The 18,648-nt window shown below is 36.9% G+C and overlaps 1 protein-coding gene and 1 long non-coding RNA gene across 2 annotated transcripts in view; one reads left to right on the top strand and one right to left on the bottom strand.

Moving 5' to 3' along the window:
- The window catches only part of LOC141349777 (uncharacterized), a 45,948-nt gene extending 27,868 nt beyond the window's left edge, over positions 1-18,080 (bottom strand). Inside the window, exon 1 of the long non-coding RNA XR_012357806.1 lies at positions 18,026-18,080. This is a non-coding gene — a long non-coding RNA (uncharacterized lncRNA). The remainder of the gene's footprint in view (positions 1-18,025) is intronic.
- Positions 3,567-8,031, top strand: LOC129439891 (uncharacterized). Its single transcript, XM_073853954.1, has 9 exons — positions 3,567-3,785; positions 3,904-3,951; positions 5,507-5,593; positions 5,676-5,816; positions 6,203-6,324; positions 6,411-6,547; positions 6,623-6,716; positions 6,798-6,975; positions 7,067-8,031. Exons 3-9 carry the CDS (start codon positions 5,584-5,586, stop codon positions 7,252-7,254), a joined length of 870 nt encoding a protein of 289 aa, XP_073710055.1. The 5' UTR covers positions 3,567-3,785; positions 3,904-3,951; positions 5,507-5,583; the 3' UTR covers positions 7,255-8,031.
- Positions 18,081-18,648: the final 568 nt, after the last annotated feature.

Genomic DNA, 18,648 nt, shown 5'->3' with positions numbered 1-18,648 from the left:
CCACTCATTCCCTTTTTCAAAATTTTGGCCTTTGATGCTACATTAGCCAACCCGTTCATCAGCCACACAAAATAATTGACAGGTGGAGAGTGTTTCTGATAAAACATCCACTGAATATTTGATGTTCCCAGAGGCTGTCAACAAAAGCGACAGGTACGCTTTCTTAGGCACCTGACAGGTTTTCCTGACATCCTGATGTCAAATGTTGTATTAATATTAAAAAAATCAATTACAGTAACTTTAATTGTGTTCAGAACTAAGAAGTGTGAAATGTCTTCCAGCAACACATCAGTGGAAAAAATACATCTTTGTACACATTTTATGTCTAAAAAGCTGTAAATATTATTTTTTTGAAATACCACAAAATCCTCTGACAGATTAAGACAAAAGGGAATGTTTTCAAATCTTTAAAAGCAGACATTTTAAAGTAAATGCGTCACCTGTCCTTTCCTGGTTCTCAAGATTTGATGGCCTTAAAAATCTTGAAAGTTTTACAAAGAGACATGAGAGTGAGTAAGCCTACATAACAATTTATCACCATTAAGTTTTTTTTCCAACGTAATACACAGTGGCGAAGCTACGGGTGGGCCGGGCCAGGGCCCGCCCACTTTGAGTTGTGGCCCACCCAATCAGAAGGCCATTCCAGACAAATGTGTAAATAATTTAACAAAAATAAATAATAGTACTACGAATAGACGTCTTATCACACTATGATTTCATATATGTAATAAAATTATAAGTATAATTAAAATATAAAATATAAGTGCAAGTTTGCATGTTCAGGCAGTTTCGCAGTTTTCTTTTACCCTATAGGTGCACACGCTTGTCAATATGAAACGTTGAATATGATTCGTCAGTCATTGTTAGTTCCGCCTACGCGCGATTGAACTGGATTTGAAAATAGCGAGTCGCAAATCATCGAGTTTAACAGCCTTTCCACAATGACATCTGCTGTTGTCTGTTTACTTTTGGAGACAGAGACTATACATCACTCATGTAAATGTTGGATTACTGAGGACATCTTTTCAAACGTCAACAAAATGAAACGAGCACTTATTACTTTGATAATGACTTCATGCTGTGTTGAAAGACTGTTCTTCACCACATAATGTATAAAAAACATGTAACGTTACGCTCATCGATGATAAATGCTCGTCTGAGAAATGTGTTTCTGCTTTTATTTGCGCGAAGGGACATATTATGATCAAAGATATTCGACTTTTTTATTATGATCGAGACTTTCTCCATCTTTAACCAGAAGCGGCCTAATACATGTAACGGTGAGTTTAGACATTTTCTTAATGTTTATAATGGTGTCATTATTATTTACAGTTTATAGTCAGGAGTATTACTCCAGTCAACTATTTAGGGGGGCAGACTCTGTGTCGTGTCATAGGCTGTATGATTTACTGTTGTTGGAATATTTACACTTAAATGACAACAATTTTGTATTGCGCCATGTTGTTTGATGGCCATTTTCTCATTAAATAGCAATCTCTCAAACAAGTTCTTTAGTAAAATCACTACCTGTTGAATCTGTCGTAGCCTATGACGCTTTCACGTCATGCATTTTGCTCAGGAGGAATGACATATCATTGTTCGGATCTAAAAACTAATTCCGTTACTAATTCAGTTTATATTGAGTTCTGTGTTTTCAAGTGGATTAATAATTTGGTGGGGCACTGCCCATAGACTGTATGAAACATTGTGTTGCCTGCATGGCATCAAGGTAACTTGGCTTAGGTAGCGAGCACACCAAAGCTTTTAAACACGGCTGAAAACGCCTGGATGACGCTGTTTTTTCAGCTGAGCACTTTGGTTGCTGTGATACTTGAGCTGTGAGCCGGTTGGTTGTTGTGATATTTGTCCCGCCCCTTGACCACTGTGATTGGATGGGCGTGTGAGAACTTACATTGACGAGCTGAGCTTTTCACCCAAAGTTGAATATTTTTCGACCACAGCGCGGAAAAAAACGGAAAGCCGCGCTTCCATTGGGAAAAAAACATACGCCAGTTACGGGCTTAAACACTTTGTTGTGCATGCCCCCAGTTTATGTACATTCTATGCTTTGCCCACCCTGTTTTATATAGGCCCACCCACTTAAACATTTCTGGCTTCGCCACTGGTAATACATTGCTCATTTTGGATCTTTGCTGCCTCTGATCGTTTGATTGTTCTGTGTTTGCCGTGTTTATCTGCTGTACGCTCACTTCAAAGTCAATAGAGGCCAACAAGCAAGCAATTAATTAATGATCATATTAGTCAGACATTAGAAGATCAAACCAATTAAAAATGTCCTTGTCTGTATCAGCGCTCTGGTATTCAAGACCTTCGAGCCATTGACTTACAAAAGTCAAATGATTTTATAAATTGTTGCAGTCTGGCACCAAGAGAAAACTACAGGGATGGGAACGTCACTTTTCTTCTGAAAAAGCTCAAGAACTATTTATCTTTCCTATCTAGAGAGGGAGGCACGGGCTAACATTTCATTATTGAAGCGATCTAATGTGTGACTTATTTACAGAGGTAGTTCTCAGTCAGATGGGAGTTGTGTTTGAAGTCATCGTACATATGAGGGGGAGGTCAGACACTGAATACTAATGTCACTCTTTTGGTTTCCTGGAAGCGGCTTACCGTGCTTTGAAGCTCATACGATGTCATTTGGGCTTGTCGCAGAGCTGCAGGGAACAAAGCCCCGATCGGGTGCCATCTCGGCAGTCAGATATCCATGACAACTGTGGTCGAGAATGACTCTGTGGTGCTTCAGGAGGAAATTACAGCAGCCCTTTGAAATATGCATGTAATAATTGTATAAATGATGTAGATTCACATTTCCCAGAGGGAAAACCAGGGCTTGCACAGCAGCGAAAAGAATAGTGTTAAACTTTGAAATGACAGTTTGAAAAGTTGTAAAGCCTAATGCAGACAGAGGTGGAAAGAGACTGATATTAACATCTACAGTATAATAAAAGTAAATTAAAAAAGTAAAAAATACACCTTTAGACATAAAGGTCAGTACCCTTTCAAAATGCACCTTTGTACATACTGTAAAGAGGGCATTTTAGTTCCTCAAAAGTACATGAAAGAAACATCGGTACCTAAATGGTACATAGTAGGACCTTTTAAAAGGACCCATCCCAGTGACAGCTTTTGTATAGTAATGTCTAGAATATAGTATTGTTTTCCTACTTATATGAGTAAATGATGACAGAATTATTTTTTTTTTGTGGGGGGGGGGGGTGAACTATTCCTTTAAAGAGGTCATTTCACAAGACTTTTTCAAGATGTAAACTAAATCTTTGGTGGCCCCAGAGTACATATGTGACGTTTTAGCTCAAAATATCATATAGATAATTTATAATTTGAGCAAAAATGTGCTGTTTTGTGTTTGTCCTTTAAAATGCAAATAAGCTGATCTCTGCACTAAATGGCAATGCTGTGGTTGGATAGTGCCGATTAAGAGGCAGACTTATCCCCTTATGACATCACAAGGGGATCCAAATTTCAATGATCTATTTTTCCACTTGCTTGCAGAGAATTGTTTACCAAAACAGAAGTGTCTCCACACAGCAAATTTTCTGGTGTTAAATTTCTGGTGTTATTTTTTTGGTGTTGCCCAGTGTTAAAACCGGAGTACATTTTTATCTGCAAGTGTAAAACTGCATCTAGAAAAGGAGTTCCTTTTCAGTGTTAAACATTTAACTCTATAAGCAGCGCAATTCCCAGAATCCTTTACGGCTATTTTCAGTTGGGAAGCCACGAGGAGATGAGCGCGCTGTTCAACGGTAAGTGTTGTCTTTTAATGAGTTGTGTGGTTAAAAATTAAATAATTTTTTAACATATAATTGTTTATATATGATTATATGCAAACAATCTGAATTTGTTTCACATATTTTAATAAAGTGGCTGCTGATTCTGAGTTCGCTTGATGAATCACCACGTGCATCTCAGGTAAGCACGTGAATTACCTTCAAACATTACATTATACATAAGTCATTATCTTTTAAATAATTGTTGTGGATGTATTAGCACTTATTTGTGATATGTTAGACATTGGTTGCAAGCATTTGGGGAAGATAGTTTTTGTAAATCACGGTATATTTGTTTAATCCAGCAGCATTTTCCCTTAATAGTTTTAATTTTATAGTTTCAGTCTCTCAGTGGGAGTTTTGTAAATGTGTTTAAACGTATCGTGGGTGACAAGGCGGGGTTTTGTTCGAACAAGCCGCGTAGTGAAATTACGTTGTTCAAACAGAAAATCATTAACCTGTAAGTACTATGTTTAAAAGTCTGTCAAATCGCGTTAACGGCACAACAGACTTTGTTTGTATTTGCCGTGATATTTATCCGCAGTAGTTACATTTTTCGTGCATATAAAACACACTGTTTACCTCTTGAGTTTAGTGGTGACCGCGTATCATATGCACGCCACAACTGCGTATCATGTGCACGTAAAAGGAGAGCTCTTTATTTAGATCGGTTCACCACACTAATCCTGAGGAAAACGCGTATTATTAATGTATTTATATACACGAACTTGTTTGTGTGACCACCACATGCGCAAGGTAAGCCTAAATGAATTGGCACGTGGATTAGTTTAAAAAATTACATTATATTTATACACGTTTATACACGCATCAATGAAACACAGGTTGCAAACATTTGCAAAGGATTGGAGTAAAGGAGTATAAGGAGTAAAGTAACTAAACCCTAAACCAACTTTTTTTTTAGTTATTGATCTGTAAGAATGGGGCTTTTTATTGATTTTAGTAAGTTTTTTGACATTTGGATATAATGTGTTTTCAATACTACTGTGTAAAACCGTCTGAGTGCTGCCCTCTTCAGGTTGAACGGTGGCTACTGCAGTTGAATTTTCCTATTGTTGGGTCCAAAAAATAACTCGTGATGTAAGCAGGTTCAAGCTCACCACGCCCTTGTTACGATCTCACCACACACTTGGCACGAGCTTAGTTTGTCCCCTCTATCTCCGTTGGAATCTGCTCACTTTTCTTGGATTTTTCAGATATTGCCAGTGGGTGGAGTCAGGCTCTGACAAGGGGTTTAGTTATGTGTTTGATCAAACGATATTACCCGTTGATACAGTTTTACTTTTACAGTTTTAGTATCATAACGGGAGTTTTGTAAACGTATTTAAATACATTGAGGTATAGTATCATGCAGCCATTTTCAGTCTTTGGCTAAAATTACGCGCCTTCTCTGAGGTGAACAGACGTTGTTCTCACTGAAAACCTTTGCGTCTTGTAAGCATATGAATAGCTTATGGAATACATGTCAGCTTTTGTATCAAACGTTAACACTTGCTAGCCATTTTTTCTTGCAAAACATGCTGGGGCTGGCAACTTTTTTTAATAACGCTGGCGTAGAAATAGTTAACAAAAAGTAGGCCTATTGCTTCATCAAACAAACCTTAGGAAACCATGTGTAATATATTATTTGAACCTTAAACTTTCAAATATGTTATTTTAATTTACGTTTTTGTTTTCAGTAACAATGCTCTTCAAAGTTTTATATGAAGGAAAGAAGAAATAGATTAAAGTTGATGGGGCAGATTACACCAGTTTAATGACTGAAGGTATTCATTTTAAATTAATTTAAATATTTTATTCTCATGGTTGTTTTGTTGCTCATTTGTCTCTCTCCTCTTATCCATAAAGCCAAGAGGAAATTTTCAATCAGTGACAAAGATCTGATACTACAAGATGATACTGGCGTGGAGGTGGATGAGGATGTATTCACTGACCTGCTGGAGGAGAGATCAAATAATATACTATGGAAAGTTGTTGACAAGGATTCAGGTAAGTGTGTCTGTGATATACAAACACATCCCTTAGCCATTTGATTTAATTGAGAAAAATGTTAGTTCATGGTGCATTAACTAATGTTAACAGTTTAAATGTTTGATTTTAATAATATTAGTAAATTCTTAAATTAACATGAACAAAAATTAATAAATGCTGTAAAAGTATTGATCGTTGTTAGTTTATGTTAGCTTTAGCATTAGCTAATGATAACACATACAATCCTATTGTAAAGTAAATATAGTTTTGTTGTTATTAAACACAATTTAATTAACCAAACATTTTAAAATGGCTCATTCAATTTATTTAAAACTAGCATTTCATTAACTTAATGTAATTATTTTGTATATTTTTGTTGAAGTGTCAATTTATTTTGCTTCCAGAATGCCAAGTCCTCGATTCGTCCTCACAAACTGACACACTTTCACTGTCATCTGAGACTGACGACAGCGCCGGACCAAGCTCCAAGAGACCTCGTTTTGATGAGGCTTTTGAGGCAAAACAGGTAAAATTTACTAGCTAGATTGTTTAGCTTTTTTTGCATTTTTATATTATGAACACATTACAGCAAAAGTTTTTTGTTTTTTTTAGTTTATTAGAGGCATTTTAGAAGAAAATGCAGGAGGACCTGCCATTTTGGCTCAATATTCAGAACAAGGAAAATTCACAGACTCAACTCGACGGCACTTAGTCAACGTTGTGGTTGCACACATTACAGGCAAAGAAGGGTAAGTCATAATTTAAACTTTAGTGAAAAGACTGGTTTAGTAGATTGTTCAACATTTTTATTGTTTTTTTCCAAGACGTGTCCCATCCAAAGAAACAAAAACCCGCTGTGCTTTAGGAATTGTAACACTGTTCCCATCACTAAAGGATCCATACTCAAGAACTGGATATGTAAGTACTTAAAAATCTCATGATAAAACTGTGGTGTCTAGGATCGCTCTTGTTTATAGGTTTTACTTCAATTTGTTACAGATACTTCAAGATTTTGATATCAAATTTGGAACAGAAACTGCTTCCAGACTTCTTGAACAATGGGATAGTCTAAAGCCCAAGATTATAGCTGAAGCAAAAACGCTTACTTCGACCTTGCATCTGAACAGCCTGATTTCAGCTGCGGAGTGTAAAGGACAAGATGATTCCGAATGCCAAGGTAAGTTTTTTTTGTAAAGATGATGACAAAACTTTGTCTGCTACTTGCATTTTGTTAATTTCTGTTAATTCAAAAAAAAAATTTTTTGCAGGATGGGACAATGACATGTCCTCTGTTTTACTTCTGGCCTACCTTTTGCCACCTTCTGCTGGTGGTAGGAACAAATCCAGAAAAATAAGCACCAGAGAGGCAATGGACCATATTTCGCAGTTCCACAAGGTTGGCATGGACAGGCGTGTGAACTGTTATGGATCATATGTTGTGTTATGTGTGTTCTGATTTTTTTCTCTCATTTCAGTCTTGCCGTTGTCTAACTGAACACATTAAGAAGGCTGAAGGCCTCCAACCAAATCTCCTTGCAGTTGGCTCAGCGAAGAATGTCATCCATGATTGCTACATCGTTCTGGGTGGAAAACTTCTTCCATGTCAGGCAAAGTCTTCCCTTTCTGCTTTTGATGAACTTTTTAAAGCCTACTTTGTCTTTGGTGTGTCATATCCCCACTGCTTGAATGCAATGTACACATTCATCCAGACAACAATCTACAAGATAGATGTTGGTACAGTTCGTGAAACCCCTAGAGTTAAGGACCTACGAGCTAAACTTTTGAACTAGTTTCTAGTTGCAAAAATGTTTCGCTGCTTTGTTTGCAAACTGGTACTGTCAAAGTCAATGACCTAATTCGTCACTTGAAATCTATTCATGCTTACTATACAGGGAAAAAACTGAACTTAAAATGTGCACAAAGCAATTGTAAATATAGCTTTATGACCTATGCTGGTTTTAGAAAACACTTCAGTAGTGTACATAGAAATGACTTTATAGACCAAATTGTTACTGAAAATTAAAGTGACAGAGATGATGAACAAATGGAGATAATGCCAGTTTTACATATTGTTTTATGTTCTTGCACTTATTGTTGATTATTCTGAAAAGGAAGTTATTTTTGCATTCAATACTTGTCTTAAATGTATTCAATACATGTCTCTGAAATGATTCCTGTTCTTTTAACAACGACAAAAACACAGAAACTTTCAGAAATAAAAAATAATTTTATATATGTTTGTTTCATCATTGTGTGCTAATCACGTAAAATTAGTACAGTAAAAGTAATCAATCACTTAATTAACACAAACAATTAATATTACTGCATGAGTAATTAATATTGCTGGTGTGTGTTTAATCTTACAAGGGTGTACATTTTAACACTAGTGGGAGAAGAAAACACTTTAATGGGATATAAATACACTATTTTTGGATGCAGAAATATCACTATTGGTGTGTATTTAATCTTACAATGGTGTACATTTTAACACTAGTCAGAGAAGATAACACCGACGGGATATACATACACTACTTTTGGGTGAAAGAACTCTCACTGTTGGTGTGTATTTAATCTTAAATGGGTGTACATTTTAACACTAGTCGGAGAAGATAACACTTTAAAGGGTTATCAACAGAATGCTGTTAGATGTATAAATAAACACTCTAGGTGTACAAATTTACTTTTGGAGTAGTGTACATATTTAACACTTTCAAAAGTGTTATTTTAACTCCAAAATGGAGGGAGTCATATATACATTTTTGAAGTGTTAAATTTGACTCAATTTGAGTAAAATGTACACTGGCGTTTTTGCTGTGCAGGTCTCTCATTTTTTTCTGGACGGCTTGCGCTAGATTCTGTGAACTACTGAGTGACTTACTGTGTAAACTACTGTGTGGTTTGAAGCACGATCTGCTTGTTGCTGATCTTAACTTCTCCACACTGAATGTCTGGTGACTCTGTGGAGGCAGTGTTCCCGAATCGTTCAGCGGGAAGTGGGCATGGTGAGCGGCGGGCAACCTCCGTGTGGGTTTTCACTAGCGCGGTGGGAGCTGTGGAGACTGTATATTGTGCTGCACATTTTTTATTGAGTATGTGGTGCTAATTAGTTTATTTAACATGAGGCTGAAATAAATAAATATATGAACTTGACACAGGTTTTGAGTCATCCTTGGTTTTTCCATCCTGGGTATTTATTGGTTTGTTAGTCCCACATCCCTAGACAAGCCGGGACGTAACTCTGGGGACCCAATTCTAGCACTTAAATGTGGAAAAATACAGATTTCCATGATATGTCCCCTTTAAAGGGAACATTCCACAAGACGTTTTTAAGATATTAAATAAATCTTTGATATCGCCAGAGTAGATATGTGAAGTTTTAGCTCAAAATACCCTATAGGTAATTTATTGTGGCATGTTAAAATAGGCACTTTATGGGTCTGAGCAAAAATGCACCGTTTTTGTGTGTATTCCTTTAAATCCAAATGAGCTGCTCAGGTGGGCGGAGTCTCAAGCGCTCGCGCTGTAGACATGACAGAGCATCAAGGGGGAGATTCTCTCACAAAAGAAGTTAGAAAGCGATGTTCAGCTGTTAAAAAGTTCAAGTTTAAAAAGTAATCTGTTTTATGCATACTAAATACATGTTTATCAGCAGATGGGGAACATTGTGGAATAAAAATAAAGACTTTTAGGTCTCATGCTGCCCGTGTTTTAAACAGGCACAATGATTTTCAGCATGTTACAATAAAATACACTTCCACAAACACTCAGAAGTTTACTTTTGACCAAACCACACGAGCACATTTAAATGATCTGTAATAAAACAACACGTTTAATGCTTAAACTTTAGAGAAACATATCAAATGACATGTTTAAGTTTATTGTGATTGAACACATTCGCGTTTCTGTAAGTCTCTCACTCTCTGTCTTGTAACTCCTCGTATTCATTTGAAACTTCAGAGAAACATTAAACAACATATTAATGCTTATTGTGTATGATAGTGAATACGCGTTGTTCACTCACTCTGTCTCGTGCATTAATCCTCGTGTTCATTCATATAAACTTCAGAGAAACATATTAAACAACATACTTCTATTGATGAAAGTGAACCATCGCGTTGCTCTCTCTCTCTCTCTCTCTCTCTCTCTCTCTCTCTCTCTCTCTCTCTCTCACTCGCTCTCTCTCTCTTGCACTAAGGTAAATAATCCTTATCTTCAACCTTTAGAAAGACCATTAAAACTACAAGTTATAAGATTGTAGGCTACTGTTTGTGTTTGAGGGAATACAAACGCGTCGTGCTGTCAGTCATTCTTTCTCTCTGTCTATCGTACTCATGAGGCCGTTCATGGTTGAATAGCGCAGTTGAAGGGGCGGTATCATTATAATAAGATCCCCTTAATACGTCATGGGGGGAGCGAAATACGAATGACATATATATTCACATGCTTGCAGAGAGAGCCTTACCAAAACAAAGTTACAAGGTTGCTATTTTTCATGTTTTTTGGGTTGGTAGAAGCACTGGGGACTCGATTATAGCACTTAAACATGGAAAAAGTCTGATTTTCATGGAACGTCCCCTTTAAGATTTTCATCAATGTATTATTTAAAATATAAAGAAATTCTTGAAAAATTATTACATTTCTTAAAAATAGCATATCTAAAGCTGATATTCACCACAAAACAAGGTTTTTAAAAGAGTTGAATGAATTGTAGGAGTCTTGTTGGATGCTTGGGGAATATCAGTACAGTCCTTTCTTGCAAGTTAGTTCTTATGCAAAGATATATGTAGATATTCGTATTCATAGACATTTTTCATTGGTAACTTTTTTTCAAATATAATTGCATATATTTAAAATAAAATATTTATTAATGCATGGCAAACAACCAAACTTAAAGATGGATTGCACTATTATATTTATGCAGAACCTAGAGAAACATTTATTTCTTAGTCATTTAAAATCTATATTATAAGATTTCATTTTTATTTCATTACGCATTTGGCAGACAAAAGCTACTTATCCAAAGCTACTTATAGTGCATTACAAGGTACACAACTTTTATCAGCATGTGTGTTCCCTGGGTTTGAACCCATGACATTTTGCACTGCTGACGTTATGCTCTACCATTGAGCTATTTACAAGATTCATTCAGGTATCAACCTTTAACCTTTACTTTAAATAAAATCAGAGCCAAAATGAAGAAACAAGTTGTTGACACGTAGTAGGCTATGAGTACAGATCGATTAAAATGAATGTAAAAAGCATATTGCTAATAGATAATTTACAGAGAGTTTGAAATGCATTGTGGGTCTCTTCTAAAACTCTAGAGGAGTCAACTCTGTTTGTAAAAAGTTGGATCAAAATTACTTTCAGTTGGTAACACCTAAAAAAAATAAGTTTATTCAATTTAAATTTTAAAGTGAAGTTTTGAAGTGTTACCAATTCATGTCAAGTTGATCCAACTTTTTACTTTTCACAGTGTAGGAAAAACATTTACAAAATAGTGAGGCAGAAGAGAGGTCTCAATATGCTCTCCATTAAATCTCATTGCTGTCTTGGGTCAGTCTGTAATGGAAAATATGATTATTCTTGACAGTTCATCTTTAGTGTAGCATTAAGTAGAGAAAACAATTATATGCAAACAATATTACAGTAGAAAATTGCCTCTAGTCCATCATTTGTTACAGTATATAGCTTAACAAGCAAACTGATGCTTTGGTTTCCTGTAATACAATAAACTGATCACTTATGCCAAAGTGATGGATGAACTGCTATGAAAATCTGGAGGACAAGTTAACCAGACTGAACTTTTGTAAACATGATCCTAACCTAGTGGACCAAAATTCGCCTTCTGACCCATATGATCATGCAATATTTTAATGATCATGCAATATTTTGGCCAGTTGTTGTGTTGTTTGCAGGATCTAACAAAAAAATTTGAAAAATATCAATGCGTACAATATATATAAAAGCATAACTTTACATACTATTCTTATAATTAAAGGTCATCATTACAATTCATATCTGTATCATGATGAGTCAGGCCCAGCACAGACTCCACTACATTCTAAAGAATATAATCATAGATGGCGGCATGCTGTCATTAGATTGTCCTTTAGACAAGGACACAAGTTTTGTTCCTGCCAGGTTAATGTCAACTCCAAACACAGAGGAGGAGAGATAAGATGAGATCTGGAAAGAAAGAAAATGGATTATAATGAATCCAATGTGCTGGAGTTGCTTAGAAGATGTCAGGAATGTGGAGCACTAATTACTGAAATAAAGCCTTGGGGAGCCTTATCAAAAGTGCAGTGGGAATGTGAGAATTAACATCAGGGGCATTGGAGCTGTTGCGCAGATGTTCGGGGAGTCCCTTTAACCAATCTTCTAGTGTCAGCAAATGTCCTTTTTTTAAATGAAGCTATGTATACTGACATTGCTGAATGGGCTGCACTGTATGTTACAGACAAATAGAAAAGTGGTTTAAACAATGTAAATGTTGCATTAAACATTTGAGAAATCTCTTAAAGTATATGAAATATCTTTATTTACTAAACACCAACATTGTAATACTTTACAATATATCATGGCAAAAGCGTCATCTGCCTCTTTGAAGCCCACATACTGTAGGATCCAGATTGATTTCCAATCAGGGTTCCCACACCTTAGAGAATTAAGAGAAAACGTTTCATAAAAAACACGTTCCTGATGAAATTTTATGTTAATCTGTAATACCGTGATTATCCACTAGATGGATTCCCAATTTATGAAAACTTTTTATTAAACTCTTGCTGCGTCCGAAACAGCCTACTACATACTATATAATAGGCGAAAAGCAGTAGGCGAGGCGAGTAGTATGTCCGAATACATAGTATTCGAAAAACAGTATGCGAAAAGTACCCGGATGACCTACTACTTCCGGTTAGATTTTGCAGTGTGCATACGATGGACGCTTCACTATCCCATGATGCCCCAGACGAGGAGTTGTCCAACGAAGAAGAAGAGGCACGCGGCTGTTTTCGCGCTGAAATGACATGACGTGATGACGACGTATGTCACGTGATGTAGCAACATGGCGGATGTAGTACGTCCGAATCTCAATCATACTACCAGGATTCATACTATACAGTACCTACTGTTTTAACGCCAAGTAAGTAGGTACTTCATCTAATTCAGTACCTACTATACAGTATGCGGTTTCGGACGCAGCCTCTGTGTCACAGGGTGACTATTATAGGGCGCAACCAAAAATTGGAACCAAAGATTGGTTCCGCCCGAAGATGGTTTCCACCCAGGCCGAATTGTTCAAACACCAGTGCTTCCTGGTTTCTGTGGCAACATAATCAGGGCTTTATGGTGAGAAGAATTAATGTGGCGATTTGTGATTGGAGGATGGGCTGAAGATGAGACAGATAAATAGATCTGGAGAAACACAAGAGGAGTCGTGAGGAGATCACAGCACGTTGAGGCTAGGGAAGCGAGAAGTAAAAGTCCCAGTCACCGGTGTAATACCTGCCTTTCCCACAGCCAAGGGCCCAGAGCCTGCTAAACGCCCCCCCCCCCCATGGTCATTGGGGTGTTTTGGGACCTCCTCGGGAAGCGAGAAGTAAAAGTCCCAGTCACCGGTGTAATACCTGCCTTTCCCACAGCCAAGGGCCCAGAGCCTCCTAAACGTCCCCCCCCCCATGGTCATTGGGGTGTTTTGGGACCTCCTCGGGGTGGAAATAGGAGGAGCGTGACCCGCGACAGGGGCGGTCCGCTTCCCCGACCTGTGACATCTGTGTATGTGTTGATAATCATTTTGAATCTGATCTCTAACAAAATTCCTTCACGAAAATGCAGGGTTCCCACACCTTAGTTAACTTCAAATTCAAGGACCTTTCAAGGACTTTCCAGGTCCAATACCCTCAAATTCAATGACTAAATATGGGGACACATTTCAAGTGAGAGCAAGGTTACATCGTGTAAGATTCATTGTTACAGTTCCCTTTCGAGAGAACTCGTGCTGCGTCACTGCGGTGACACTTTAGGGACGCCTCCAGGGGTAAGTGCGTCTGAATGTGTATATCAAATTTAACCAATGGTGAGGCTTAACGACAAAGACAGGATGACGCGGGATCCAGGAAGTATATCTGTCTAAAATATTGCCACAGAGGGCGTTACAGGGACGCAGAAATATGGCAAGGGAGACGCAGTGTATCGTTTCCTTCTCAGGGAACAACAGTTACATACATAACCCGAGATGTTTTCATGTGTTAAACACAACTATGCAAAAAAGCATTTTGTTATGAATCAACATTCACATACAGAAGATTATAAACATTTAAAACTAACAGTTTAGCATTTGTGCTTAAAAAGTCTAGAGTTTTATGATATTATCCTACACTACACAGGGAATGATATGAATTTTTTCCAGAAAACTTTTTGCATAAAATAGATTCAAGCACTTTCAATGATCTGTATCTATGTATGTATATTTTCAAAAACTTCACAGGGCCTTCAATTTTTTTCCCCAGATTGACAAACTTTCAAGGATTTCAAGGACCAGTGGGAACCCTGTCCCATATGACGTGAACAACACAGGAGGGAAGAACTTTCCTATTTCAAGTTTTTCCCGTTTCAGAGTCCCTTTAAGCACAACTTGGTATGCTACCAACCTGACAGTAAAATAAATGCAGTGAATGAATAACAAAGCTAGGCCGCACCTGTAACACCAAATTATTTCTCCAAATGACACTTACTCCATAAGCCCAGGCCATATGGCCAGTCTTTTGGTTAAATAAAAATGTTTGTAATTGACCACGCAATGGGTTAAAACAACCCAGTATAGTTTCAATTACTCTTAAAACTACTGGGTTATTTTCAACCCAATGTTGGGTCAAAAAAGGACAAACCCAACAGTTGGGTTGAAAATAACCCAGTAGTTTTAAGAGTGTAGATAGACAACAAAAACAATCTGGGAGGTGGGTCGCAAGGACTGGAGTTAAAAAACACTGCTCTTGCGTCTAATATCGAAATCCTCCAAAATTTTCTTTTAAATCCGTTTTAGATTTCTATTTCCTGATTGCCATTTGATTTGTTCTCTGCGCTTTTACGTTTGTCACTACACCACAATACTGTACATTGAGGATGGCTTGAGAGTGAGTAAATCATGGGGTAGTTTTCATTTTTGGGTAAACTATTCTGTAATGGTTTCGTCTTGTGTTTTGTTGTTTGGGTCTTTTATTTTGAAGTCTTGTTTCTGGTCTTTTATTTTGATATCATGCCAGGTCTCACTTCACCATTCACTTCCTGTTTGTATTGTATAGAGGGTATGCATTGACGTCAATTATTCCACATTTTGGCTGAATCCCAAACAGCCTGCTTCCATACTATATAGTACGCAAAGTAGCGCTTTTTACATACTATATAGTATGGAAGTAGGCGGTTTGGGATTCAGCCTTTGAGTGGCAAATGATTCAACAAAATGGCTGGTTTTCATAGCGGCTGCTGCGAAAAACGCCAGTAAAACGGACTATTATTAGCTTAACTTGAATTTAGTTGGACTTGATAGCAGAGGTGGACGATGCCTAGTGACATTAGTTACATTTTCCAAGCATCGAGTGCTTTATTAGGGTGTTTGTATTGGAAAAATTTTTACTTCACTACAATTCTAAAGCATATAATCATACTGTGTATTCTTTTATATTGCATGTTAAAATTTATTTAATACCTAATTACATTAAAATTGTGTACTTTTAACTGAGTAAAAGTATGTTAATGTACTTAAATATTAAATGTAAAACAAACACGTGTATTTATGAAATGTAATAGAGTAAAAATTATGATAATATGCTTTGGAATGTATGTTTTCCAAACAAAAAAAAACACAGATAAAATACAAATACTTGAAAAATACGTTTAAGTAGAAAGTAAAACCTCTGCTTAAAGGGACACAAGGCAGCATTTTTATGTTAATAAATCATCTTCGTAAGTCTGTATATGGTTAAATGACTCATTACATGACGAATGAAGACTCTCTCGCCCGCCCCTACCGTCTGTAGGAAGAATACCCCACTTGCAAGTTCGCTGTATCCGACCCGGTGTCCTTCAGTCTCGTAAAGTTTTAGATATAGAAAGCATTTACTCCCAGACACTAGGGGGAGCTAGTAGAGAAATAATACTCAGACTTGCCTTGTGTCCCTTTAATAGTGACCCTAGCAACTTATCAACCCACCTGTGGTCTGTGGACGTTGGCATGAACGATCTATTTACTTCTCCTTTCTGTGTTTTTTTGGCAGTCTGTAAAACAATATCTCCAAATTCTTGTTAATCTGTTAGAAAAGTCTATCGCACAACAGCTTTTTCCCATTTCGGGGCGTTTTCAGCGTGTTTTCCACGCTGTACTCAAATGCTGCCGCTCTGTCTTTTGCCACTCAGTGGCCGTTACCGCAGTCTCTTTTTTTCAGATGGTGACGTCATGTGCATACCCTCTATAACGCCTGCTCGTTCACCATCACACCCTGCGAAGTATTGTCAGTGTAACCTGCATCACTAAGCGTTCTTGTTTCATCGTTTCTGTTTCTTGCATTCATGTTTATGGTTTGACCCCTTGCCTGTATTTTGGATTATGTTTTTGGACTATCCTGTTTGGATTTTCTTACTCTCTTTCTCGCTTTATGAAGCAGCCCTTTGTTACATATTCCTTTAACGGAATAAATTGTGCATAAAATAAGCGCCGATCTACTGCTAACAGTTGAAATTTGTGTACTGGGAAATTGTTACAAATAATTATAACAAAATCAATTAAATTTGTGCTCTCAAACGTTTTCAATCCTCAAAAGATCAGTTTTTTTTAACAAAACATAAGGGGCTTAATCCCCCCCCCACACACACAATGCCAGTGGTCCTCTGCACGGTCATGGGAGGGCTGGAGTCCCAGAAAATACCCCAGACAGATAGCAGGCCAGTAGCTCAGATTCAACTATATATGGATAATAAAAAATGCTTGAGAAATATCTAGGTCATGCTTTTTACATTATATAGGACGATTTTGTGTAGAAAACAGTAAATCACAAAAAAATGACTTTAACATGGTCAAAATTTGCCTGTTCCTGTAGCGTACTTGGCACAAAGATCAGGATTTTGCTTCAAAGGAAACATATACAGATAAAAATGTACCTGGAATGAACTGTAGGTTGCTTTGGATAAATACAGCTGCTAAATGCAAATTTAAATGCCTAATGGTTATGAAATGAATATTACACAGTGAAGGCACTAAAATGGCTTTATATACACTGATCAGCCATAACATTATGACCACCTGCCTAATATTGTACTTTATATGCAATATATGATGTTGATATTTCTTTATAAGAGTCCACCAGCTTATGTGAATGGTAAACAAAGATTTTCAACAGGTAAAGCACTGTATAAACAGCATGAAGAGTTTACTCCATGAAGAGTCTCGAATGAAATCAGCCAAATGCATCACCGAGCACAGAATTTATATGAGAAGCTTGTATATGACATTGAACACAGCAAACCTTATTATCCAACAACTGTTTGAATTATAATTTATAAACACCACAGAGGCATTAGAAGGTATCGCTTCGAGTGATGTTGTTCACAAAAGGAATATCTATTCTTTACAATAATGCACAGGGTGACTGGTGAATCACGCGCTACCTAATTGGTGGTTTTTCAAGCGCTCTTCAAACCCCGTCTTTGATCATAACAAGGTGGACAGTGGGGTGGAGCACAACAACAAGTCATGGTCAATCAACCAGAGACTTCATTTAACAACCACAGGAGCTTCTTTCAAGAGTGAGAATCTATCAGCATTCAAGAGCGTGCGTTTAAGTGAGCTGATCAGCATCTCTTTAAAAATGTGGAGATGACTGGAAATAACAATACATGTGGTCCACAAAAAGACACATTTAGTATTCTTCTTCACTGCGGAGGTCTGACACCACCTACATATCCTTTTCATTCAGACGTCAATTCGTGCAGTAAAATTCAACTGTAATCTATACTTTACCAAATGCAGCTATCAAGAATATGCGATGATAATAAGCCCCTCTCATTTTGTAGCATTAAAGAAAAGACATTTACATTGATAAAGAAAACGCAATTATATGTAAAAGACAAAATAATTGTCTCAGAAGGTTTGTCTGTAAAACTAAATGATACATATATTCAAAAGAAATGCGACAGAGACTGATTTACAATGGTGAAGAAAAATGTCTTACCGTGGAGATAATTTCAGAAGAGAGGTTGGTCTCTGACATGTGACATGTTCATACTAAAAAGACAAAAAAAATAGGTTGAAATGGTAGAAAGTTTAGCAAAGTAACATAAAACTTCTCATTCCCATTATTTTCTATTTAAATAAACTCTGTGTTAAAGGATTAAAAAAAATCCAGATAATTTACTCACCACCATGTCATTCAAAATGTTGATGTCTTTCTTTGTTCAGTCCAGAAGAAATTATGTTTTTTAAGGAAAACATTCCAGGATTTTTCTCATTGGACTTTAATGGACCCCAACACTTAACAGTTTTAATGCAGTTTAAAATTCCAAACGGGGCATAAGTGTCTTATCTAGCGAAACGATGTAATTTTTCGCAATAAAAATTAAGAAAATGCACTTTTAATCTGTAACATCCTTACTGCATGTCCTAAAAGGGACACCGTACTCTCTGCAAGATCCCAGTACTCTCGCGAGAGTGTATTCATTCTAAGATGGCAGAATAAACACAAGTTCAGTATACCTCGTGTGTGTTCTAGTTATTCCAGAATATTAATTAGTTTAGCCAGTGTGCAAACATAAAAATACTACATAATCCACAACTTTTCTTCTTCCGGCTGTGTGA

This window comes from Misgurnus anguillicaudatus, chromosome 15 (assembly GCF_027580225.2).
Source record: "Misgurnus anguillicaudatus chromosome 15, ASM2758022v2, whole genome shotgun sequence".
NCBI lineage: Eukaryota > Metazoa > Chordata > Actinopteri > Cypriniformes > Cobitidae > Misgurnus > Misgurnus anguillicaudatus.
Note: the sequence above shows the minus strand (reverse complement) of the source record. Positions and strands in the feature narration are given on the sequence as shown.